The 24,389-nt window shown below is 29.4% G+C and overlaps 2 protein-coding genes across 2 annotated transcripts in view; both read left to right on the top strand.

Annotated features, from left to right (window-relative positions):
• Positions 1-9,059, top strand: part of LOC129966356 (mucin-2-like) — a 44,784-nt gene extending 35,725 nt beyond the window's left edge. Inside the window, exon 15 of the mRNA XM_056080777.1 lies at positions 8,884-9,059. Within this exon, the coding sequence (XP_055936752.1) occupies positions 8,884-9,059 (176 nt within the window). The remainder of the gene's footprint in view (positions 1-8,883) is intronic.
• A 3,901-nt stretch (positions 9,060-12,960) lies between these two features.
• The window catches only part of LOC129965639 (uncharacterized), a 51,129-nt gene continuing 39,700 nt past the window's right edge, over positions 12,961-24,389 (top strand). The window contains exon 1 of the mRNA XM_056079713.1: positions 12,961-14,805. Coding sequence (XP_055935688.1) covers positions 12,977-14,805 — 1,829 coding nt within the window. The 5' untranslated portion in view covers positions 12,961-12,976. The remainder of the gene's footprint in view (positions 14,806-24,389) is intronic.

Raw genomic sequence — 24,389 nt, 5'->3', positions numbered from 1 at the left:
GTTCCATTTCATACAACATACGCGCTGAACACTACACGTTACTAGGTTTTTGTCAATGTGATGGCAACGCGCTGATAAAAGCTAATTTTTCCACGCATTCATAACGTGCTCGTGCAGTTTAAATTTTATTTTCAGTTTGTGTGAAACAAATTGTTGGAAAATAAAATAAAAGTATTTTTGTTGTTTCTGATGGCACTTGTCAAAGACAAGCCCGCTGACTAAGTTTGTGAATTTAAGCCGAAATTTTTGCGTCTCTTTTTTTTTTGGTACCGCCATCTAGGGCCAAGAGTATGACTTAGCTACTCACGCGTCACAATCCTTTTTACGGGACGGACTTCATTCATGCATTTCATTCATTTAACCACAGATCGTAATTTAGACCTCAACCAGAGAACGATCACCTCTGATCCAGTACTCCCAGTGGTATTACTCTCGGTATGGAGGGCTTTGTGACCACAACAGATTGATACTTGCGCCAGCCACCACCACACACACGGAGAGTCTTCGGCTGGCGGGTTCGAACTCACAAGCCAAGAGATGCGAATCCAACGCCTTACCAACCAGGCTATTTTGGCCTTAAAGTATTTTTAAAAACTCATTAGAAATAGAAGCAGTTTACAAGTTAAAACATTGATATCATTGAATAGATTATTTTTTTTAGCTTGAAGATGATGTAAAATTCATATCTGTGCGATAATATTTTCGGAATTTATAGCGAAAAAACATAGAAATTTCATTTACTTTTTAATTAATTAAGATTCCAATTAAAAATTTTAAAAAAATTGCTCCGAGGTGCACATTTCCGACCTCCAAGGTATGCATGTGCAAATTCCATAGCTATAGGTCAAACGGTCTGACCTGTAGAGCGTAAACACACACACATTCAGCTTTATTATAAATATTAGCCTCTTTTGGCGACCAACTCGTTCGCAATTGCTCGTTAATATTTTCTTAATGCTCGTTAATATTTTCAATTAAATACTTTATGTAACTTGTCTTTTAATAGCTTCTTCGTCAAAATATTTTTAAACTTCAAATTTTAATATCTATATAATTTACACATACTATTATAAAGGCCTTAAGCCATAATATACTATGTATCTCTAATTTTCTATAAGCTCCCATAAAATTGTAACTATAAATTAAAGTGAAATTGATTAAATCGCAATTAATATAAAAACATTTTTACTGAAACCAAGCATTTTTTTAAAAATATGAGTACTGAAAACAGAGCCCTTAGCATTCAAGACTTATGTGTACTACAGAATAATTTTCCTAATTTATGTAATATCTCAAGAATTGTTCAACAAAAATTCTCAAATTCCTCTTAAAATTCAGTTTTTAGTTTTATTTTCAATAGGATTTAAATGACGTGAATAACAATATTTTATTTTGTTTCGATCTATAAATATACTTCAAAAAATTATGAAGTCTAAATATTCCTTTGTCCTTAAAGAATCATATTCTGCGAAATATTCTTGACATTTCACCTTTTACAGAAATAAATGAACGTTTTCATCTTCCGCTATCAACACTGATTGATTTGTGAAGCTCTAAATAGAATAGTTTAGAACAATGAACATATAATAATCTTCTATAAGAACATTCATAATCTCGGGCCAATCAGTCTTGAGAAACCCTGAGCGATCACTGGGGTATGTTTAGAAAGTGAAGAAACCCAAGAATGCATTTTAGAAGTCTTTTTTTTTCCCCGATCCATATGAAACCAAAAATTAACACAAAACTACAATATTAGTAAAAAGATAATCTACCAAGTTTTATTGAACTAAGTAGTTGTGTTTTTGAATTTATCACGTTTACATGCATGTGAATGTATAGACCGATAGACCCGCAGACAGATTTGGGCAAAATGTTATTAGGATTTATAATTTAGATACTACAATTATGTGAGAAATCTTATCTATCAATCTTTTTACATTTTGCTATAATCACTAACTTGCACTTGGAAAGACAAATAGACAAACCTCTTGTGCATGGATTTCATTTAAAATTTGATAGACATTAACAAATTTGGTGTAAACACTATATACGAAATGTCATCCGACTAACACAAAGTATTTTTCAATTAGATAGATGAAATTCCAAGAATGTATTTTTCGGACTCAAAGAGGAATATGGAATATTGAGATTCCTAAAAATATTGGGGTCGATTCTTTATCGATTACAGTACTTCGTCTCTGTATATTTCATATATGAGAAGCTGAAAAGGCTGCATGCCTTTTCTCGTGCAACACCGAGACTACTTTGATTATTCTGATAAAGTTGTTAGACACTCACAAGTGCTCTAAAACAAAAGTAACTGCGTTTTATACAAGCAGCGAACTGTCAAGTCAAACCAAAATTTTTATTTTCTGGTCTATCGAGTGAACAAAGTGAAAGTACGGTAATTGTAAAAAAAAATTGAACTTCGAGATTTTTACAAATCTTCACGTTTTATACCTCCCTCAGTTTTAGAATTATGTTTGTCTATTTGAACAAAGAATCTCTCAAATATATAATAGATTTCTTTCAAAATTTGGTCGAAAGTAAATCGACATGCCAATATGCATACGAATATAACACAAAAGCGCAAAAACTATAAAAATGAAATTTGGTGTAGAAATTTATCATTACAATTATAGAGGCATGTTAAATTTTGCAATCTCACAAGCGGAGGACATTTATTCATTAAACTAGAGCGACATCATTTGAAACCTGATTTGTAACCTTAACACTAAATTGTAGATTTCTTTCAAAATTTTTTCGAAAGGAAATCAGCCTGTCAATATGCATATGAATATAATAACTCAAAACCGCAAAAACTATAAAAAAGAATTTGGTATAGAGATTTATCATGAGAATTAATGAATTATCATGAGCATTAAATTTTGAACGAAATCTCACAAAAGGAGGACATTTATTAGTCTTTATATTTGCATGAATCTAAAAGCTATAACTCAAAAACCCAAAGGCAGATAAATAAAATTTAGTCAGCAGTCTTGCGGACAAAATTGTATACATGAGCCAAATTTTTAACCCAGGCTGAGAAATAGAAGGTGTCAAAAATCCCATCTTGGGTTCCCTTGATAATATTCCTAAACACAAAACGAGCTACGCCATATTGTTACGTGTGGAAGTCGGGAAAGAGAACAATCGTGCTTACGAACTGAGCAACGAATCATGCTACGAACTTATTTCAAAAGTTTTTTCCCTCCGAAAGTTGCCCCATGCCTCCCATTATGTTCCGAAGATGCAAAGCAGAATAAAAAAAATCGAAATCCAGTTCTATCTGGCTAGATTGTCTATGAGAAAGTCGAAAAAGGAGCATCCCTGTCGATTATGTTCAGCCTACGAATGGAAAATTCGTCTTTTCCAGGCAGATATGTTAAAGAAATCATTTTATTTGTGTCCTAATCAATTTCCTGTTATGTCTTCAAACTAATGAGAGTGGTCTGCCTGAAACTTACTCAAATACTCTCTAAAAAAAGCTGCACCTTCCCCTGCATAAAACTGCAAATCTCAGGCAAAGCCGTGGAAACCACGAGTGCACAGATTTTTATTTTCACGCATAAGAACTGTGCGCTTCGTAATATATTAAGAGAAACCGACACTTGTGTATTAACTACATGACAATGACGAACAATAATTACGAAATAATATCGATCTCTGGCATGAATGCAGCGCTTTTACTAAATCTAACATGCTGTCTTTGGTCGCTGTTTGATCGTTCTGTTAATCGCAGATACAGTTATTAGAAAAGCGATTACATATTTTCGAAAACTTTTTTCTGGCCGATTGAAACCAAAATTTGACACAAAGCGACAAATGCAAGGTCACACACCAAACTTTAATTATTAATTATTTATCGCGTTTTCGAGGTATTGCATTTACATGCTTGTGAAAGTGTAGACCGAACGACGATCAAATCCTTGATGAATTTGATTCCAAATTTGTTACAGATCTCACTTTAGATGTTAAATTTATGTGTCAAATTTCATTTTATAGTGTAAATTTATATTCGGACAGTGGAACACAATTTATATTCAGACAGTGGGACACAATTTATATTCGGACAGTGGGACACACGGTCTTTTCCTCAAAGAATTTCATACAGAATTTAATAAAAATCTGGAAATTTGATGTAAAGGCCATATACAAAATTTTACGATTTAATTCCTTTCAGTTATCGTATTCAAAAATAGACAGATAGACACAAATCCAAAAATGAGTTTTCAGATTTAGGGAAGTCTAAAATGCGAATATTCGTCAAAACCTGGAGTCCGAATGTTTTGACGATAGCAATACTTTCTCTTTGTATACTCCGTATTTGAGAAAATAAAAATAAAATACTAATATATGGATGGGAAATGATTATTCAAGCCTAGTTATCTATTTGATAATGAACAGACTTTAATCGCATGCAAATGAATGTCTCCAATAGATCACATCAAGTCACTTCGAAGTTGAAGCTATGGGAATTATGGATAACATGTGTTATAATTTTGCGATTTAATTCCTTTGAGTTATCGTATTCAAAAATAGACAGATAGACACAAATTCAAAAACGAGTTTTCCGATTTAGGGAAGTCTAAAATGCGAATATTCGTCAAAACCTGGAGTCCGAATGTTTTGACGATTGCAATACTTTCTCTTTGTATACTCCGTATTTGAGAAAATAAAAATAAAATACTAATACATGGATGGGAAATGATTATTCAAGCCTAGTTATGGATATGGTTAACATGCGTTATAATTTTCAGATTTTATCAATTAAAATAATTAATATATAGTTATGAACTACATTCGGTACGAATTTTCAGAAAAATATGATATTTATATTTGCTTCAAATAAGTGAAAAAAAAATTGAAACAAGAGTATATGATATCTTTTTTTTTATCTTTTTATTATTACAACCAATCACCTTGATACCACAGAACTAAACCGTATAAACAGGGGTAACATATGTTATCTCTTGGGGCAGGGCTAAAATAGGTATTAAGAAAAATTCTTCTGATTTCAAAGTTCATGAAATGATTTGTTAAAAATGTTATTACCTAGAACCAGAACTAAGAAATGAGTTTATCGCCATTATTCTTTAAATATTGGGAAATGAGTGAGTGATACATAGCATAAATCTTTCATTTTCAAAAAAAAAAAAAAATGTGAAGCATTAAAACAACTATAAAATCTCTTTAAATGAATAGATGGATATTCTACAATTCAGAAACTACAGAACATATTGAAAAAATATTACACAAATTTAAACAAAATATACGCATTAGATATTAATTTATGGCGTTTTTCGTAAGATTATTTTACCAAAATTTCGAATTTGAGAAAAAAGCAGTTAAAGATGTGCAAAATGTAATGTAAGCATTAGCGTAATTTATGTGCAATCTTCAAAGAATCAACGCAGGAAAAAAAATTCAAATTATTTTTATGAAGATAACAATATAAAAAGTAAAAATACTAAATTTTTTAAAAAAATCGAAATTTTGTCAAAAAAAAAAAAGCAATCGAAATTCCAAATGGATATTTTTGAAGTATGAAATCTTAATTGCTTTGCAGCTCTTGCTTATTCTAACTCAGCTGTGAGCAAAGAGAAATTCTTGATTATTTGTGAGCTTTCTTCATTAATCAATCAGCTGTTTACAGAATCTGAATGAAATCAAAATGAGTGAAACACTGCAGCAAATCATTAGCCATGTGTACTGTGCCACAGCATGAGAAGAAATATTTTGTTAAAACTGAGTGTTTATTATCCTATAAAATTCTCGTGTTCAAGTTAGATGTTGCTCTTTGAATAAAAAGACTTATTTTTTAAAAAATTATGTTCTTAATAATATAAAACATTTGTTTATGGCAAAACAAGTGAAAAAAATGCATATCTACCGAATAAATGTGTTATCACTCTATGATAACACAGTTTGATTATTAACAAAATGAATGCCGTCATTGAATAGAAGGTAATCGGTTATTGCAAGAAGAATCTGACAGTGACTTTGATTGTGATATTTAATAGTTTGAAGTAGGTAGCACCAGCCTGGATGTTTGTCACGTCATTTGAAAGCTACTCCCTTTTACACGGTAGCAATTTATAATTACTTTTTTTGTGGGTCTGATCTCATTTCGTCTCAGAAGGCCCTTAAAAAGGATCTAGGACGAGGTTAATTAATCTAAACCGAACTATTAATGTAAATTAAGCGAAACCACCAACATACCCGTTATATAATTAGAAAACATTTAATATGCAAATAAATGTATCGCTTTTTAAGTAAACAAATAGCAAAATTTTTCTCAAGGAGCTTTAATATCTTTCCAGATTACGCAATCGAAAAAAATAAATCTAAAAATTGATAATACATGCATGAACGATTTTAATTTAATATGACCTTTTAAAGGTTTTCTCGAAGTGACGATTAATTGCGGAAAATAGTAAAATTCTAAGTTTCACAGATAGTCCCATCATAGTTGCACAACAGAGTTACATTTTTATTGTTAAGGAGAAAAGACTATTCTACTGAATGTAATTAATAGAATAAAATGAAAATTAAAAATATATTCGGCGAAGTAGACTCAAAGATCTACTTCTCAATCCAAAAACTATATCACATTCCTGCAAAATCTATGGTCCCATTATAAAAGACATGAAAGATACACACGCAAAGAAGTACCTCTGAAATCCTGTCTCTTCATCTGAATAAGTGCTTCGAAACCAGAAGAGGGAATAATTATCCGCTTTATCACCAGGTGGCGCTACGAAAAAGTTTTATTCTTATTGTTATGGTGAAGAGACTATTCTACAAAATGTAATTAATAGGACAAAATATATCTTCAAAATGTGTTCGGTGAAGCAGACTCAAAGCTCTACTTCTCAATGCAAAAATATCACATTCCTGCAAAAATCAACGGTTCTATTATAAAAGACATGAAAGATATATACACACACACGTAGAAGTACCTCTGAAATCCTGGCTCTTCATCTGAATAAGTGTTTCGAAACCAGAGAAGGGAATAATTATCCGCTGCATTACCAGGTGGCGCTACGACAGAGTTATATTTTTATTGTTAAGGTGAAGAGACTATTCTACCAAATATAATCAATACTACAAAATGAAAATTCAAATTTGTTCGGTGAAGCATCCTCAAAGCTCTACTTAATCTAAAAACAATATCATATTCCTGCAAAAATCAATGGTCCCATTATAAAAGACATGAAAGACACACACACACACAGAAAGAGAGAGAAGTACCTCTGAAATCCTGGCTCTTCATTTGGATAAGTGTTTCGAAACCAGACGAGGGAATAATTATCCGCTGTATCACTAGGTGGCACTGTACCCTTCGTCTGCCCGTATTCAATGAGAAATCTCTGACTGTGGTAAGTTAAGACAAGCTGTACCGGCCAGTTAGTTATTTGGATCATCAGTTTGGCTTCAGAATACTGTAAATAATATGCAAAAGAATATTTTAAAGCTCCTGTAAATTAAATAGTAATTCCTGTAAATCATAAAACTTACTTCATTTCTCATTCTCACAGAGAACACTAAATATTTTATTATAATATATAATAACATTATCCCAATAACCAAACTAGAAATAAACATTAAATTTAAATTGCAAAAAAAGAAATCAGAATAAAATGGAATTAAAAAAAGAAGAAGAAGAAGAAAGAAATGATGAATTCATCTTGAAGACTTTATCAAGTGTCACCCTCAGGCAGGAATTCAAACCAGGGATCAAGGATTTTTTTTCTGTGAGGGGTCTGACTTTCGTCCAGGTTTTGACTCCTTGTGACAGATAAAATGCCAGGCTTGAATCCCAACATGAGGGTGACTTTTTATACCGGTGAAGTATATAATTATTCCGGTATAAGTTCTTCATACCGGATTCATCACTTCTTTCCTTTCATTTTTTATGCCATTTTATTTATATTTCTTTGCAATTTAAACAATATATATTCCAAATTTGGTTAATTTCATTTTTGTTTTAGATGTAGCAGTATTGTCGCGCTCGAAATACAATATACCTTCTTTTTAAAAGTTTTTGACTCAAGAAATATTTATTTTACAAGTTAGTTTTATAAGTATTGCTTTAATTTTATGATTTGTAATTTCTTATTATCCCAGTAAGTAAGTATAGAAATTGCCAAAATAGAAGGAAAAATGTTAAATTTATTTTGTAATTAGGATACATAGATATACTGTTACGCTTTTAAATTCAAATGCTATTATTAATATTTTTTAAGAAGTTCATTAAATTTGAAGCTAACTGTGTTTTACTCCAAGCAGGCTTCTTGAACAATATGGTGCAATAGCCAATTTTATGAATAAATAATTTTTAAAGACGAGTGTCGTTCTCACATTCGTTTGAATAAGATGTTTTTAGAGATTTCCATAGTCTGACCATGTTCCTGCTTGAATGCTCTGACACAGCCGATCATTGCCACGCAATCCTTTTTTCAAAGAGCAAAATGTCATCTTTTTATTGACTTGTTTTGTATCAGAATGTTCTGATCTTGATGGACGATTGACCCACCATATAGCTGTGTGACTTTCTGCTTCTTTTAGATCTTTTGAAATTTGCTTTCCTCTGAGCCTGCCAATGCATTAAAGTTGTATGGCCGTTCTGACATTCATTTGAAAGAAATGTGCTTTTAGAGCTCTCCATAGTCAGACCTTGTTCCTGCTGAATGTTCTGACAGTCGACTGTTGCAGCGCAATCCTTCTAAAAGAGACTTGTGTTATCTTTTTACTACCTTGTTTTACATCAGACTGTTCTGATCTAGATGGGCGATTGGCCCACCAGATAGCTGTGCGATTTTCTGCACCTTTTAGATCTTTTGTTTTTTGTTTTTCTCTGCTCCTACTAATGCACCAAAGTTATCGGAGTCTCTGCTGATGATCCCAGATTCTTAGCAAAATGTACCAGGACTGGTGCTGCTTTCTATCATTCTAGATACCAAGATGCTATCCCGAATCCAGTAGGCCCAGCTCTCCATGCTCACAAAGATCCCAAAAAAAGTCCTGATAGTTATCAAACTCTAGATAACAATTAGATAATTCTTTCTCATTAAGATATGTCTTTTACTTCCTTGGAAGATTCCAAACAATCGATTAAAGATATTCAAAGTAAAAATGAGCCTACTATCCCCGGTACCGATAATGACTGCAACACATTCATTTCAGTTAAACATCACTGTCATCAACAAACAAAATATTACCAAGTGATGATGAACAAGAAATGCATCCTGATACGCCTTCAAATCAAGAAACAAATATGGACGCAGCAAAAGATTATTTGCCTGTCACCAAAGATTAAAAAAAAAAAAACCATATATCCAACAACTCTATGTTTCCTGTATTGAGGCTCCAGAAAAATATCATGTTCAAGAAATAACTGATGTGAACATGCTGATGAATGATGTTTCTCATTTAGGAAATACCACCTTTAAATCTGAACTTGATATCAAAAGATAACCACATTCTTCAAGACATTCATAGAATTGAGAATAGAATTGAATTACCCTAGAATTGAGAACCAATGTTGTAGATCTCCTCAAAAAACGAAAAATCTTGGTAGAAAATCAATGCCCTACTCGTAAAAGAAAAACAAGAATACGTGTTTCTTGAAGCCCCGGACAACGTTCCATTAAAGTCGTCATAAAAAGCCTCCCAACTGGAATAGAAGGAAAAGAACTTTCAAGTCACCAGAAATTTCACAGTTGAGAAAAAAAAACTAGGGTCACTATTCCTGATTGAAATATGGAAAACTGGAGAAACAGGAAAGCAGTCAAATCGATTTCAATAGTCATATCATCAACAGAAAAAGGTATTGTGTGAATTAAGTCCCCTTTAATTTAAAATTGAAATTGAAAACAAAAAATTATTTTAAAAACCTTTTTACAAAAAGACAAAACTGATAAACGTGTTTTCTTCACATTTCATCATTATTATAAGCATAAGAATTCGGTTTTAAATAAGAGTAAAGTATATAGTATTTAAGTATATAGTAAAAAAAAACTATTTAAAATAAATAATTTATTTAACATTAATTAACCGTCATTTTCCTATAAGATTTAAAAACTTGGGTTTGCGAAACATTTTTCCTAACAAAAAGACATAGTAATGGAACAAGCTGCAAAAAGATTATGCTATTTTCAGTAATAAGTTGTACATGAAAAATAAAGTGCAAATGTAGCATAAAGAAAACTGATATTTATTTCATCTTTATCTTTTTCCCTCTTCTAAATATTCCATTCTTCCAGGTGTAAATTCATTTCTGAGGGAATGTCATTCTTCCGAGTGTGAATTAATTTCTGGGGGAATGTCATTCTTCCAGGTGTGAATTCATTTCTGGGGAATGTCATTCTTCCGGGTGTGAATTCATTTCTGGAGGAATGTCATTCTTCTGGAGTGAAAAAAAAATCTCGAGGGATTCACTTTTCTACCTCATTTTTTCCCTATCCAATGGTAATCTCAAAATAATTTGAAAGTTCAGAAAATTTCACAAAATTAAAAGAAAAAAATCAAGAGAGATAGTTGAATTAAAATATCAAGTCAAAAAATTGTGATTGAACTTATATTGAACAATGTTGGGAATTTCTCAATGCATATACTCAACAGACATTAAAAGGAGAATCTAATATATATACATATATTAATTACTCTGTAAACATATTGCGCTTCTATTATATATATATATATATATATATATATATATATATATATATATATATATATATATATATATATATATATATATATATATATATGCTATTTCAAAACAAGAAAATAAGCAGAAAATTTTTTGGAAAATATTAAAATATTCCAGATGAAAGCAAATAGGCTATAATGTGTATATGTATCAACCATTCGATTTTTCTTTGAAGTATATAAATATCCGAATACATTCTGACTATAGTTTTAGAGCTTATTTAAACAATAGAAAAACATGGTATATACAAAGACAAGAAATATTTAATATTTTCATTGATTCAATTTTTTTAAATCCTTTATTGCTAAGTATTCTAGCGATCTGAAGTAAAAATATTCATATGAAATGGTAAGATTTATTAATTTTCACTGATATTACGTTGTCAAATATAATATTATGATCCCAAACAAAAATGCGCAATATTTGGACAAAATTCTGTTTTTATTAATTTTCACTTTCTTCCTCTTCTTTATTCCTATTTTATTATTTTACCTTTCCCAAAACATCATCATTTAAATTCTTTTCAAAACATTAAAAAAGCTAAATTTTTAGAAGAAATTGTATCTTCTGAAATATATCAAAAGAAAATATCCAAAAATTGGAATCACTAGCAAATCAGCGCTTTATCTCAAGGATGATTTAAAAATTATTTATGAACTTAAAAATCAAATTGATAGATTTTAATCAAATAGAATTAAGGTCCGAAATCATATACAATGATCTACAATTATATAAAAACCAAATATAACATTAAAACTATTTTTATAAAAATGGCGATTCTATTTAGTTTATCTGCCTACGTTCCCCACCTTATTTCTAGATATGGTAAAAGAATCTTTTTTTTTCACATTTTAACAAATACACACACAGTTATTGCTCAACACAATTTTAATCTAGTAAAATAGATGTTAAAATGCATGGAGAAATCGGCATCAGTTAGAGAAAAGCACGTTCTTCATTAATTAATATAAGTTTGTTTTGCTTTTTGTAAATTAAATATGAGTTGGATCCCAATAATTATCCATTACTATCATGTAGTTTCACGGTTCTCTTCTCACCAATTCCGTTTTATAACTGAAAAACATACAAAAGTTTATCATTTTACTCATAATTTTAGCATACTTTCGTACACTAAAATTATAAGTTACAAAGCAATTGATGAATTAAATTACAAAAGCGATTTTTTTTCCTGTTAGAATGAAATATCGACTACAAAAGAAAAGTATAAAATGATTTCCAATATCGTAATAAATTCCTACATGCAATATCTAATAATATCCTTCCTTTAATTTTCTAATTAAAGACTATTAATGAGATAATAATTAAACTTGTAAATTCTACAGAAAATTCTCATTTATTGAACTGACGAATGAGTTCATTTATTGAGCTGAAGTTAAATTCTGATGAAAACTTTGAACTTTAAAAGCAATAAAACCAACACCTTATAAAATAATTTTCGGCTGAAGAAAAATATATCTTCTGAAACAGTAAACGTAAATGTCAAAAAAGAAAAAAAAAGATCAAAAGCTATTTTTGTTTTACCTTCTATTTATTTACAAAATGTGATTTGAATTCAAATTAATTGGTTAAATAAGTAAAATACACCAATTATTTATGGATGTAATTATACATCTGCTAGAATATAAATGCAGAATTTTTTTTAAAAAAACTCTCTCAGTAGTCATGGTTCATTGAACAACCAAAAGGAAATAAAATGCTGCACACCATAACAATCAAAATCCGTTTTAATTTTTTTTTCTTCCAAGTCAACAACAAAATTTCCTGAAAGTAAGCGTTAACATCTTCAAGTCTGCTATCACGTTATAAGAGAAAGCAGCCAAATTGACGCGAAACAATGATAAAACGTTAAAATTTGAAGGCTCTCTCGAAATATAAGTTGAAAATGCCGAAGGGTAAATGGTTCAAAAACAAACTGAAAATATTTACAGGACAGTAAACTTTAACGGAAATTGGAACGCTATAGACTATGTGAAATGATGATATTTTGTTTTATTTTCATATCTCATGCTGAAATATCCAGCTAAACTAACATGAGAAGCCGATTTCATTAAATTTTATACATATCGAATCTCACCCAGGTGGTAGAGATGATGCATTATAACGAAAAATTATAACAAAAAGATAAATTGAGATACTGTGATAATATGCAGTTAAATTTTACGAGGCAGGATCGGCCTTATATATAAGGAAGTGAATTCGGAACGCTCTAGTAAAATCGTTGGGACATCTAACAAAAGCATGGGGTACCTATCCCATGTATTCATCGCGGTATGCTTGATAGCATTATCGAGCAAGAGCATTAGTGGCCAAGTGAACCCCAGAAATAATGATCCCATGGAATTTAATGAAACGGAACAAAGATTTGCAAACGTTTTTATAGATAATGTGATAAATTCGGGTGCATTCGGCAAATTAACAGAGGATGAAATTTCAGAAGTCACCCAAATATTATTGAAAGCTATTAAACTCCTGAAGAAGTCTCAGGATGGAGATGCAAACCAAAAGAAAACATTGATGGTGGCGTTTGCTTCATCTATGGCTGAGCTTATATTGGATCGATGCGATGCAAGTTTAGGCTTGGAAAAGAAAACAGATATAATTACCGATGCACTTGAAAACGCTTATTTAAAGACCACAGGGAAACCTAATAAAGCCTTAATAAAGGAAGTGAAATTTTTGGTTGCACTTTTCCTAACGCTTGAGAGACCAGGTTTCTTGGATCCTTTGTGGAATCCTTATGGAAGAGCTCCACAGTATGGTTTGCCACCTCCATTTGGAGTACCGCTCTACCCTACACCGCCTCCTCTACCACCTCCTCAACCGTTTCCTTACGATCAAATAAATAGAGGAAATTTTAAACTTTATTACCTGAACGGAACCCAAGTACCTCAATCAGAGATTCCAAATCTCTTTCCGGCAGGGCAAAGACAGCCACGATTTCCGAGCAACATCAGATTCCCTACAAATCTAAATCCATTTTATCCCGGTCAAGGAGGGAACCCATACAGACCACGATATCCAGGAGGCAGACCAGGTTATCCATATAGACCTCAATATGCTGGAGGCAGACCAAATTATCCACAATACCCATATGGTCAGAATCCTTACGGACCAGGTGGCCAACATCAATATCCCTATGGTCCTGGTGGTCAACCACAATATCCCTATGGTCCGGGTGGTCAACCTCAAAGCCCAGATGTTCAACCTCAATATCCCTATGGTCCTGGTGGTCAACCTCAAAGCCCAGATGGTCAACCTCAATATCCCTATGGTCCTGGTGGTCAACCTCAAAGCCCAGATGGTCAACCTCAATATCCCTATGGTCCTGGTGGTCAACCTCAAAGCCCTGATGGTCAACCTCAATATCCCTATGGTCCTGGTGGTCAACCTCAAAGCCCAGGTGGTCAACCTCAATACCCATACGGACCAGACGGTCAACCTCAATATCCCTATGGTCCTGATGGTCAACCCCAAGGCCCAGATGGTCAGCCTCAATATCCAAACGGACCAGATAATCAACCTCAATATCCCTATGGTCCTGATGGTCAACCCCAAGGCCCAGATGGTCAGCCTCAATATCCATACGGACCAGATGGTCAACCTCAAAGTCCAGATGGCCAACCCCAATACCCATATGGACCAGATGGTCAACCCCAATACCCATATGGACCAGATGGTCAACCTCAATATCCATATGGACCAGATGGTCAACCTCAATACCCATATGGACCAGATGGTCAACCTCAATACCCATATGGACCAGATGGACAACCTCAAGGCCCAGGCGGTCAACCTCAAGGCCCAGACGGTCAACCTCAATACCCATATGGACCAGATGGACAACCTCAAGGCCCAGGCGGTCAACCTCAAGGCCCAGACGGTCAACCTCTAGGACCAGACGGTCAGCCACAAGGTCCAGGCGGTCAACCTCAAGGCCCAGACGGTCAGCCTCTAGGACCAGGAGGTCAACCTCAATATCCGGGTGGTCAGCCTCTAGGACCAGGTGGTCAACCTCAAGGTCCAGGGGGTCAACCTCAAGGTCCAGGGGGTCAACCTCAATATCCAAGGTAAGTAATTAGTTCCTTTAGAAGTATTAAAAGATGCATTCTTATTTTTATAAAAAAAATTTGTACAAAAATACCTTTAGATATATTTTTTAAATTGAGTTAGTTGTAAATATGGATTTGTTATTTCTTAATGATAATGATTTCGAATAAGAAATTCCTCATTTTTTAATTATTATCATATTTGTTAGTTTCTTTTAGTTGAATTTTAAATTTATTACGCATTTCTTTATAAATAGAAATATTTTTGAAAAGAATAGATTGCTTTCTATAATATTGCCATATAAATGGTAAAATATTTATCATATCGAACAAAATTCAATTCTCTTTATTCGATGCATATACCAGAATTTTCAGAGATAAATTACAGATTTTACTAATTTTTATGTACATGACATTTATGCGTTATCCCGATCACATCTTTGGATGGATAAGTGTTATAACTGTTAATCGGGAAGAACAAAATATAAATGTTCTGAAAACATTTTGCATTGTCATACATGCACTCTTAAGCTTCTTTTAACTTTCTAGATAAATGTAGAAATTGTTACGTAGATAGATTATCTATGACATATAGAATTACAAGCTTCTTTCTTTAGCTATATTCCTAATCATTGGGTCATTTAGAAGCTATGAACCATATATAATGGCCGTGAAATCAACATGCTGTAATTGATTTAATAGAATACCTCCAGTAGATCAAACGCAAATGAATTCCACAAAAGTTTTTGAAAACAAAGTTATTGCTATTTTATATTTCTTGTTGCAGCTAGATATATTAATTATGATAATTCAAAAGAATTATCATAATTAATATTTATGGTACAATCTATGTTAATTCATCTGATAATTCAGGTTGGTGTAATTTATGTTAGTTCATCTGATAATTCAGGTTGGTGTAATCTATGTTAGTTCACCTGATAATTCAGGTTGGTGAAATTTATGTTAGTTCAATTTCCTTTTCTGTACTACTAAAATTCAGTCAAGAAACCCAGACCTGATCTGAGGCGGTAGGAAGGGAAATGATTGGCCCCCTCAACACAGATACTAATAAACAAAGTCATTATTTGAGCTCAAATATGAATTTCAATACTAATTTTTCCACTGATCTGCTTACGTACTTAATTATTATATCGACGGCTAGTTCAAAATGGCAACAATTTCTTTTTTTATATTATTTATTTTATCTAAAAACACTGAAGATTCTAAGTATAAAACAGCAGTATATTCGAATAACAAGTTGTGAAACTGAAAGAAATATAAACTTGATTTTCTTATAGAAACATTTAAATCATTTAAATGCCAATATCTTAAAAATTAAAAGTTGTTTCATTTGAAACACAGCCGTCATTATATTCAATTTTAATATACCTTTAAATTCAAATTTAAACCTCAGATTGTTTAACTTTGAATTGTAAAACTAAAATTTAAAATGCTTAAAACGTATATCAAATTATACTTTTTATTTTCCATTATGTTAGCACGTTCAAATTTATATAACGCCAAAAAAAATTAGCCTCTCTGATATATCGTACATATCAAGTTTCAATCCTTTAACTGTTACATCCGAGCTCCATTTGTCCATCGGATTATGCCATATTTTTTATAATTTACTACCTAAAATAAAGTCATTTATAAACGTTGAATTTGAAAGCAAAAATTACTTTTAAACTATAAATATTTCACGTGTTTCATGAAATTTAATGAATTTATGATAACCTAAAGCAGAAGGTGCCTTCTTATAAGATAGCAAAGAAAATTCCGCAGTTAGGGAATGTATAATTTCATATGGTGAAAATATTAATCATGTTATAAACACTATATGGCAATGTAATTAAATGTATTGTACAAAGAAAAGTTGTTGAAATATTTATGCAAACATTTAAATTGTTCCCGCCTTTTTTTCTCATGTTAGATGCATGAATACATGAAACTGAAAGCAATTTTTAATGAAAAATTAATGTTTCCGACGTATTAGAATCATGGAAACTTTTTTTGGCCAAATACTTTAAAGAATAATTCCTAATTTCTCACTCCTTTGAATTTTACTAATTTTCATCAAATGTATCCTCGTGCTGTAGCTCCTTTTTCGAGACGGTAAATATTTTGTTGAAAGTCAGGAGACGGTAAAAAATCTACCGAACAATGCGGTCGTTGCTGGTTAGATTTCCGGATTCAACAGACACATACGCAATAACAGTTATTCATTTAATAAAATATATATTTTTGTGCTTGAAATCCCATGGAAATATTTATACAAAACGTAAATATTTAATGGAATTATTGATTCTTCATGCTTTAATCAATCTCTGAATATTACCGTTTCATCAATTCATTAAAAAGTAAAAATGAAGTTATATTTCAGTAAAACGTACAAAATTTCGTTTCTCTCAGATGAAGAAGCAATAATAAGAATTTAAAATAATTTTTAAAAAATTTTGTTACTCAATCCCCCTCATAAAAAAGACTTAAAATATCATGACTTGAAGTAAAAATTTCGTCTCCCCTTATATGAATCGCTCTTCACAATCGAGAGTGACAGACGACGATTTCATTAAGACAGGCGATATTTTCGTAAACCGAGAGATAAGTTTACATATAAGTATGGATTTCTTTAAAACAGTAAATCTTAATTTTCTCCGTCTCTTGCTTCGTTGAAAATAGTTATTCTGAAATTCGATTTTCATGCTAAAGTATGGCGCATTCTACTTACCGTAAATCATGATGATGATACTTAAATAGTAGAAATGTTTCCAAATATTTTACTATTTCTTCAAACTTTAGCTAATATTTTGTACTTATTTTCTGTTTTATTTATAATTTGTCGCACTTTTATAAAATTGAATACAAAATTATGCTAAAAGTAAGGAAGCTATATTTCCTTAACTGCATTTGAATACATAACACTAAACAAGCATTTTGATTGCAGTTATAGAAATGATTTTTGTTTTTAATTTATAAGTTTTTATTGATGTATTTGTGTTTCTTATTTTGTGAAAAAAATTTCGAACAAAGCTTTTGTCATAATACAACTGATATTTTCTTATTATTTTCGAATATTTATTCACTAAAACATTAAATTTAAGCAAAGTTGATACTAAGCATTCTATTATAAAACACGGCATTCATTTTTTGCTTGTACTGATAATTGTTTGCTTTTTTATTTTAATTCAATTTTTATTTCATATTTTATTTTTCTAACAAATGGGGTGTTTTTTTTTGTGTGTTTTTTTTGTCCAAGACGTTTATAATTTTTTTTATTTAACTATAAATTACGCATAATGGTAAATATTTCTAAGAAATTAATGCGCAAATTAAGAATAAACGAATATGTTATAACATTACTTAAGGCGATATTTTCTTTTTTATTAATTATGTACTTCCATTTGATACCATGTTATATATATTTGTTTAAATACAAGCCTATTAAAAAGACTTAAAAGAATTGTTATCTTGCATAATAAATGGATTATTTATATATATATATATATATATATATATATATATATATATATATATATATATATATATATATATATATATATATATATATATATATATATATATATATATATATATATATATATATATATATATATATATATATATATATATATATATATATATATATATATATATTATATATATATATATATATATATATATATATAATCCTTTCTATCCATTTCTATAAGAAAAGATCTAATAAATTGAATAAGATAAGATCTAATAAATCTCTAATAATAATCTAACATCATTTATGAGTTACCTATCTAATAAAATAAATGGAATTAAGTTTTTAATCTCTTAAAAAAACATAATTAAAACATAACTATTTCGTTTCAGAATCTTTTATTTTAAATATAGTTATTTTCGTGTTATCAGTCCATTTTCGAAACAAAGAACTCCGAAAATGGGACAATGTTTTGTGGTAGAGCAAATATATATTTTGTCCTTAAACAAACAAACAAAAAAATGCGGATAAAAGTATTCTGTTTTATTTTTGTGTATTGAATAAAAGTTATTATGCTTTAGAGTTTTGTAAAAGACTATGTGTTATTATAAATTTTAAAATATAAATTAAAAATATAATTCACTTTTTATAATCAAGGAAAGTGAAAATTGTCAATTTTACTCTAGCAGATAACTGATAAATTAGAGAATTATGGATACTTTTTTAATGCTCTTTAAGTAAGATAATTAATTTTTTAGTGGGAAATGTAATGCCTTCTTAGTAAAAAAAAGAAGTTTAAAGAAAAGAGCAGTAGTTATTTTAGTAGGAAAAAAAGCAGTAGTTATCTTAGTAGAAAAATCTTAATAAAAGTAGTAATTATCTTAAAAATAATAATCCTAGTAGCAAAAAAATTTGGGCAAGTAAATTTCAAAAAAAAAAATGTTTGAAATAAATAGATCTTATTGTAACTTAGAAATTAAAAAAATTAAATCAATGATTCATAGAAATAGAATACATCAATGTACATGAAACAGTAAAGAGAAAAATAGAATTAAAAAAATTTTTCTGAACAAAAGAAAACCGTTTATCAAGTAAAGTTCAGTAATGCTGATGTTATAAATAATGATTTCATACTTTTTATGTTTGCATGATATTTAATTTTATATTAGGAATAATCACATCTAATAAAGCGCTTTAAATCTGCAGCTATATGGGAAGACATTTTAATAATTTTCATTTATAATTTTCATTAGTAATTTTCTTTTGAGATTATTAATTTTGGAATGATGTACCCATTGCTTATATAGCCATTAGATGCTGTTGTTTAATTTATTGGATAATTTTGTCAGCTCCATAAAAGATGCTTTTGAAATGGGGATTCATAAGTCAGCATGATTTTGAATTCACAAAGGAAAATTACATCAGTTATTTTTTTAAGGAAATTATGCATATAATATAAGTAAAAAGCGCTGATATAATAAAGCCTCATATTTTGTATTATTATTATTTTCCTTGCATTCATTTTTTACTGCTTCTTTTTGCCTAGAAAAGCATTCCTTCACGCTGTGCATTTAAAATTAAATAATATGAATTTCTTAATTTATGATAAATATACACTATTTCTTATATGATATATACTTTTGATGATATACTATATGATATATAACATATCATCATGATATATTATTTCATTTATGATATACTGATCATGATATACTATTTCTTATTTCATATCCGTTTTTAGCATTGCTGTATTCGTGTTCATAAAATTTGATATACCAAAAAAAATTTAAACCGAGAAAAATAATACATCATTTAAATCAACTTCCATTCTTAATAAGATTTTTGTTTCTTCTTTATCTTTGTGTAATTACTTCATTCATTAAAACAAATATAAAAATCAGTTTACTCTAATCATAAGTCAATTTGTAAAGTAAAAAAGATAGATCTCTGAAGATCTTACATATATTTATTAACGAATCGCTTTTGGAGACCAACTGGCTTGCAAATATATTGATTTTATTTCATCTCAAACTGTTATACATTAAAGCTGTTTTTTCTTAATTGTCTTACATATGTCCTGTTTATTGTGTGCGTGAACCTTTCTAGTGGAAACCAGTCCTGTTCTAGTGGAACCCTGTTCATCTAATTTTCGTGATATTTTAACCACTTTCTTATTCGCATTGTAAACTATACAGATGTGCTCCTGCTTTAGCTTATTTTGATTTTTATTTTATTTCAATTAAATCGTTTAGATATAACTTCATGCTCTTTATTCCGTCAAATTGTCCATACATCAAAGACTTATTTTAATTATCTTATACATCTTCTATTTACTGAATAAATGAATCTTTCTAATATAGACCAGATATTTGACATCAAAGCGGTATTAAAAATCTAAATGTCTATCTAAATTTTGCTATATTATAAATTCATTGTTACATTCGTACTACGCAGATATTAAATAGATACCATAATACACAGATATTAAATAGAATTCTTTTTTAATTTCAACAAAGGGGGAAAATGCAAGCAATTTAATATTTAATGATACAATGAAAACGATTGGAATTTCTAGGAAACAATATAATCAATTTTTAGAATATATGTTTAATATGTTATTCTATGTATGTTAGGTATGTTTAAAAAATTACCAAAATTCAGGAAAATTTTGCATCATCATCAAATTAATATCATTAAAAAGGCAATTTTTAAAATTTTGAAACGGCGTTAAATTTATTTTGGGGGAATGAAATTCCAAAATTGAATTTAATTTTTAATCCTTAAATCTCTAATTAAAATTTTCTCCAAAAAATCGCTCTGAGATATACAATCCCACCTTTCAAGGTTAAACGACTGACCTATAGAACGGCAACACTCACATGCATACATTCATCTTTATTAGTAATAAAGAAGTCTGCAAAGAACATATATTTAAGGGTTTTATTTATTCCGTGAGTCTTATGCAATAAAATCATCGGAATAAATTTAATTTGTTTAAACCATTTCGATAAAAATTTGTTTAGTTTAACTACTGTTTAACATAATCTACTGTTCTCTTATTATTAGAGCGTATTTTCTACATATGGCATGATGTGATTTCAATTTAATATCGACAAAATACAATCTTTTTTATAGAGAATAATACGAATAATATTGATGATTATTTTTGCCAGTAAATCTCAGAAAATTCTCAATAATTTTAAGATAAAAATAGTTAACGTTATCATCCAATAAAAACTATTTATCTTTAAAGATCTAATGCTTCGTGAAATTCTGGAAATTAAAGCACGGCTGATGGACAAAAAAGAAGTATTTATTTTCTGTTACTTCGCGTTCTGTTACTTCGCATGTCCGTTATTGAATGGTTGTTTCAGTTTCAAATTAAAGTGCTCTTCGTAAAATAGTAACTAAGTTTGATACTCAAGTAAGTCGATCCAAAATCAAAAATTTTGCTAGTCTTCGAATAAATTAACTGTTCTAAAACTGATTTACACTTGTACGTGACTTCTACTTAATAACTCTCTATCAAAAATGCACAATTATTCGTCGGTAGTTAATATAGCAAAATTCCTACTAATATATGATTTTATTAACAAAGCTACTTTCATATCTGCTACTAAAAATCCTGTAAAACTGGAAAAAAAATTCTAACAAGAAAACTAATTATTGGGGAAAACAAAATATTTTAAAACTAAAATACTTTTCGTGCACACAAATTAACTTCTTGGAACATTTTTTTTTAAATACAAAATGGATTTCTCTCGTTATTTAAATATTTTAGAAATTCTTTGGAAAATCCGTTCAAATTTTTGAAAAGATAGTCATCCTATTTATATAAAATGTAAGCCAATGTCTCGATTATTAACTTAAGGCGCCTAAAAATATTTCTGCGTCTTAAGGATTTTATTTTATTTTTCTTTAATTTACAAAGAAGATATATCGTATAAATTATTCTACTTTATATAGATATGTTTTTAAATATTTAGATTGTTTACATAGGCACGATTTTTTACTTTTAAGCTGTTCTATGCTCTCTATGATCAGAAATAAGTTAAATCGATTTTTTTCACGCACTTTTCGGCGTTTTGGTACAAATTCTTATTATTTTTATTTGATACAAATACTTATTATTATTCTTATTTGCTTTTCATTTTGAATTTGTAACTTACTTTTCTATGTTTACAATGCATTTTGTTGTATTTAAATTCTTGTATTTTATGCCTAATAATTCTAGCCCTTACGGAATTCATAGAAGCTTCGAATGAAATTTTTAGGTGAAATTAGATTTCTTAGTGAAAAAAAAATTCCTGTTTTGAATCTCTTTCTGGAAAATGTTTAAATCAGATTCATTTATATTTTATCTAAATGTTAATTCACATTAATTTCCTGTTTTTTTCATGTTTGATATTTCTTTTGGATATAATCGATGTTTCCATTAGGGTTTTAGATGTAGCTGTATTTTGCGCGCTCTTTAGTATAATTTTTTGAATATTTTTTTAAAAAAACAATACTTTATAAATATTAAAACTTTAACATTAACTTTATCCCGAATTATTTGATGAAAATTTATCTCAATTATTTCAATTCATGTGCTTCAACCTAAAAATGTTCACCCATAGTTATTTTTAGAGTATATATTTTAAATATATTTTACAGATGAAATCCAAATAACCATCATACAGTTCATGCCAAATATTTGCCTTAAGAGACCATAAGATTTTTAACAGTTAAAACAGGCCTCGGAAGTTGGTTAAATGCAACTCTTCCTGACGTAAAAAAAAAAAAAAAAAAAAAAAAAAAACTTAATAGATTTTTTTATCACAGTTTTATTAAACATGTAACCTTATAATTATGAATTTTTAAATCAGTGAAATAATTTTCATTAATTAAATATATGTGGAAAAAAAACATGTTCCATATAAATTGTTGATGACAGAATTTTCCCGCGCGCAAAGTCTATCAGACAATAAGCATCTTTTATTTACAAATGTTATGCCATGCATGTATGTAAATATATTAAAAAATTTTACGCCAATTTACTTTCAAAGAACATGATAAACATACAAAGTGATGAATATTTTAAGAGATTTATTGGAATTACTTTACTTTTTATTTCGTTAAAATATGTTAAAGCTTAAAAAAACATTTTAAGCATATTAGTAAGAACTGAAGAAAAAAATATACATAATAATGCTTTGATTCTGCATGATTTTCTTTATTATGTGTATATAAACACAGTTAGAAATTTTCATATTGATACGATGAACTATTTATTTCAATCTTTCGCGCAAGCTCCGAAAATGTAGTATTGAGAAAAATGACTTTAAAGTAAACGTTCTTGAGTGAAAAATAAACAGTACTCTTTACGTTTTCTAACTATATCTTTTAAACAAATTAACGCATACACATATGCGATAACAAATAAAAAAAATGTTTAGAAGGATTTCGGTTATCAAATGATATCATTAAAAAATTTTTAAAAAATCTATAGCTCCTTAACGCCATAATTATAGAGGAAAAAATATTAATTATTTGGGAATTAATAAACTAGTTGATGATAATCATCCTATTGATTAATTAGCGTAGCTAAAAGGGTGGATAATCGTAATAATATTTCTGCATTAGAATATTCATTTGATTTAATATCTTTTACTAAATGAAATACTTAGTATTGTCTAGGAAGATTTTTTTTTTTTACAAATGAAAAACATACGGCTTTATTAATTGTTACAAAAATTACATTAAATCTTTGCTTATTTGCTTTGAGTAAAATTTTAATCACGCGTCATATGCGAAAAAGAAAGAATCCATTTAATGTTAATACTGAACTGAAACCCAGAATTTTCGTTATACAAATTTTTTTAAGTAATTTAATTTTAATAAAAAATTAAAATTAACAAAATTTTTCAATCGTCTGCAATTTTATTATTAATAAATAAAATTTACAACTCTTTTGAAACTATAAACAAAATGTTGGAGAAAATGTTTTTAAAAATAAAATAGAAATATCAAAGAATAGAGATAAAGTGGTTCAAAATCTCACTATCGTCTAGTAATGACGTATCTATAATTTATCTATCTATCTATCTATCTGACGTATCTATCTATTCCTTACATCAAAATCGATTGC

The sequence above is a fragment of the Argiope bruennichi genome, chromosome 4 (genome assembly GCF_947563725.1).
Source record: "Argiope bruennichi chromosome 4, qqArgBrue1.1, whole genome shotgun sequence".
Lineage (NCBI taxonomy): Eukaryota > Metazoa > Arthropoda > Arachnida > Araneae > Araneidae > Argiope > Argiope bruennichi.
The sequence above is the reverse complement of the archived record's forward strand: the minus strand, read 5'-3'. Positions and strand labels throughout refer to the sequence as shown.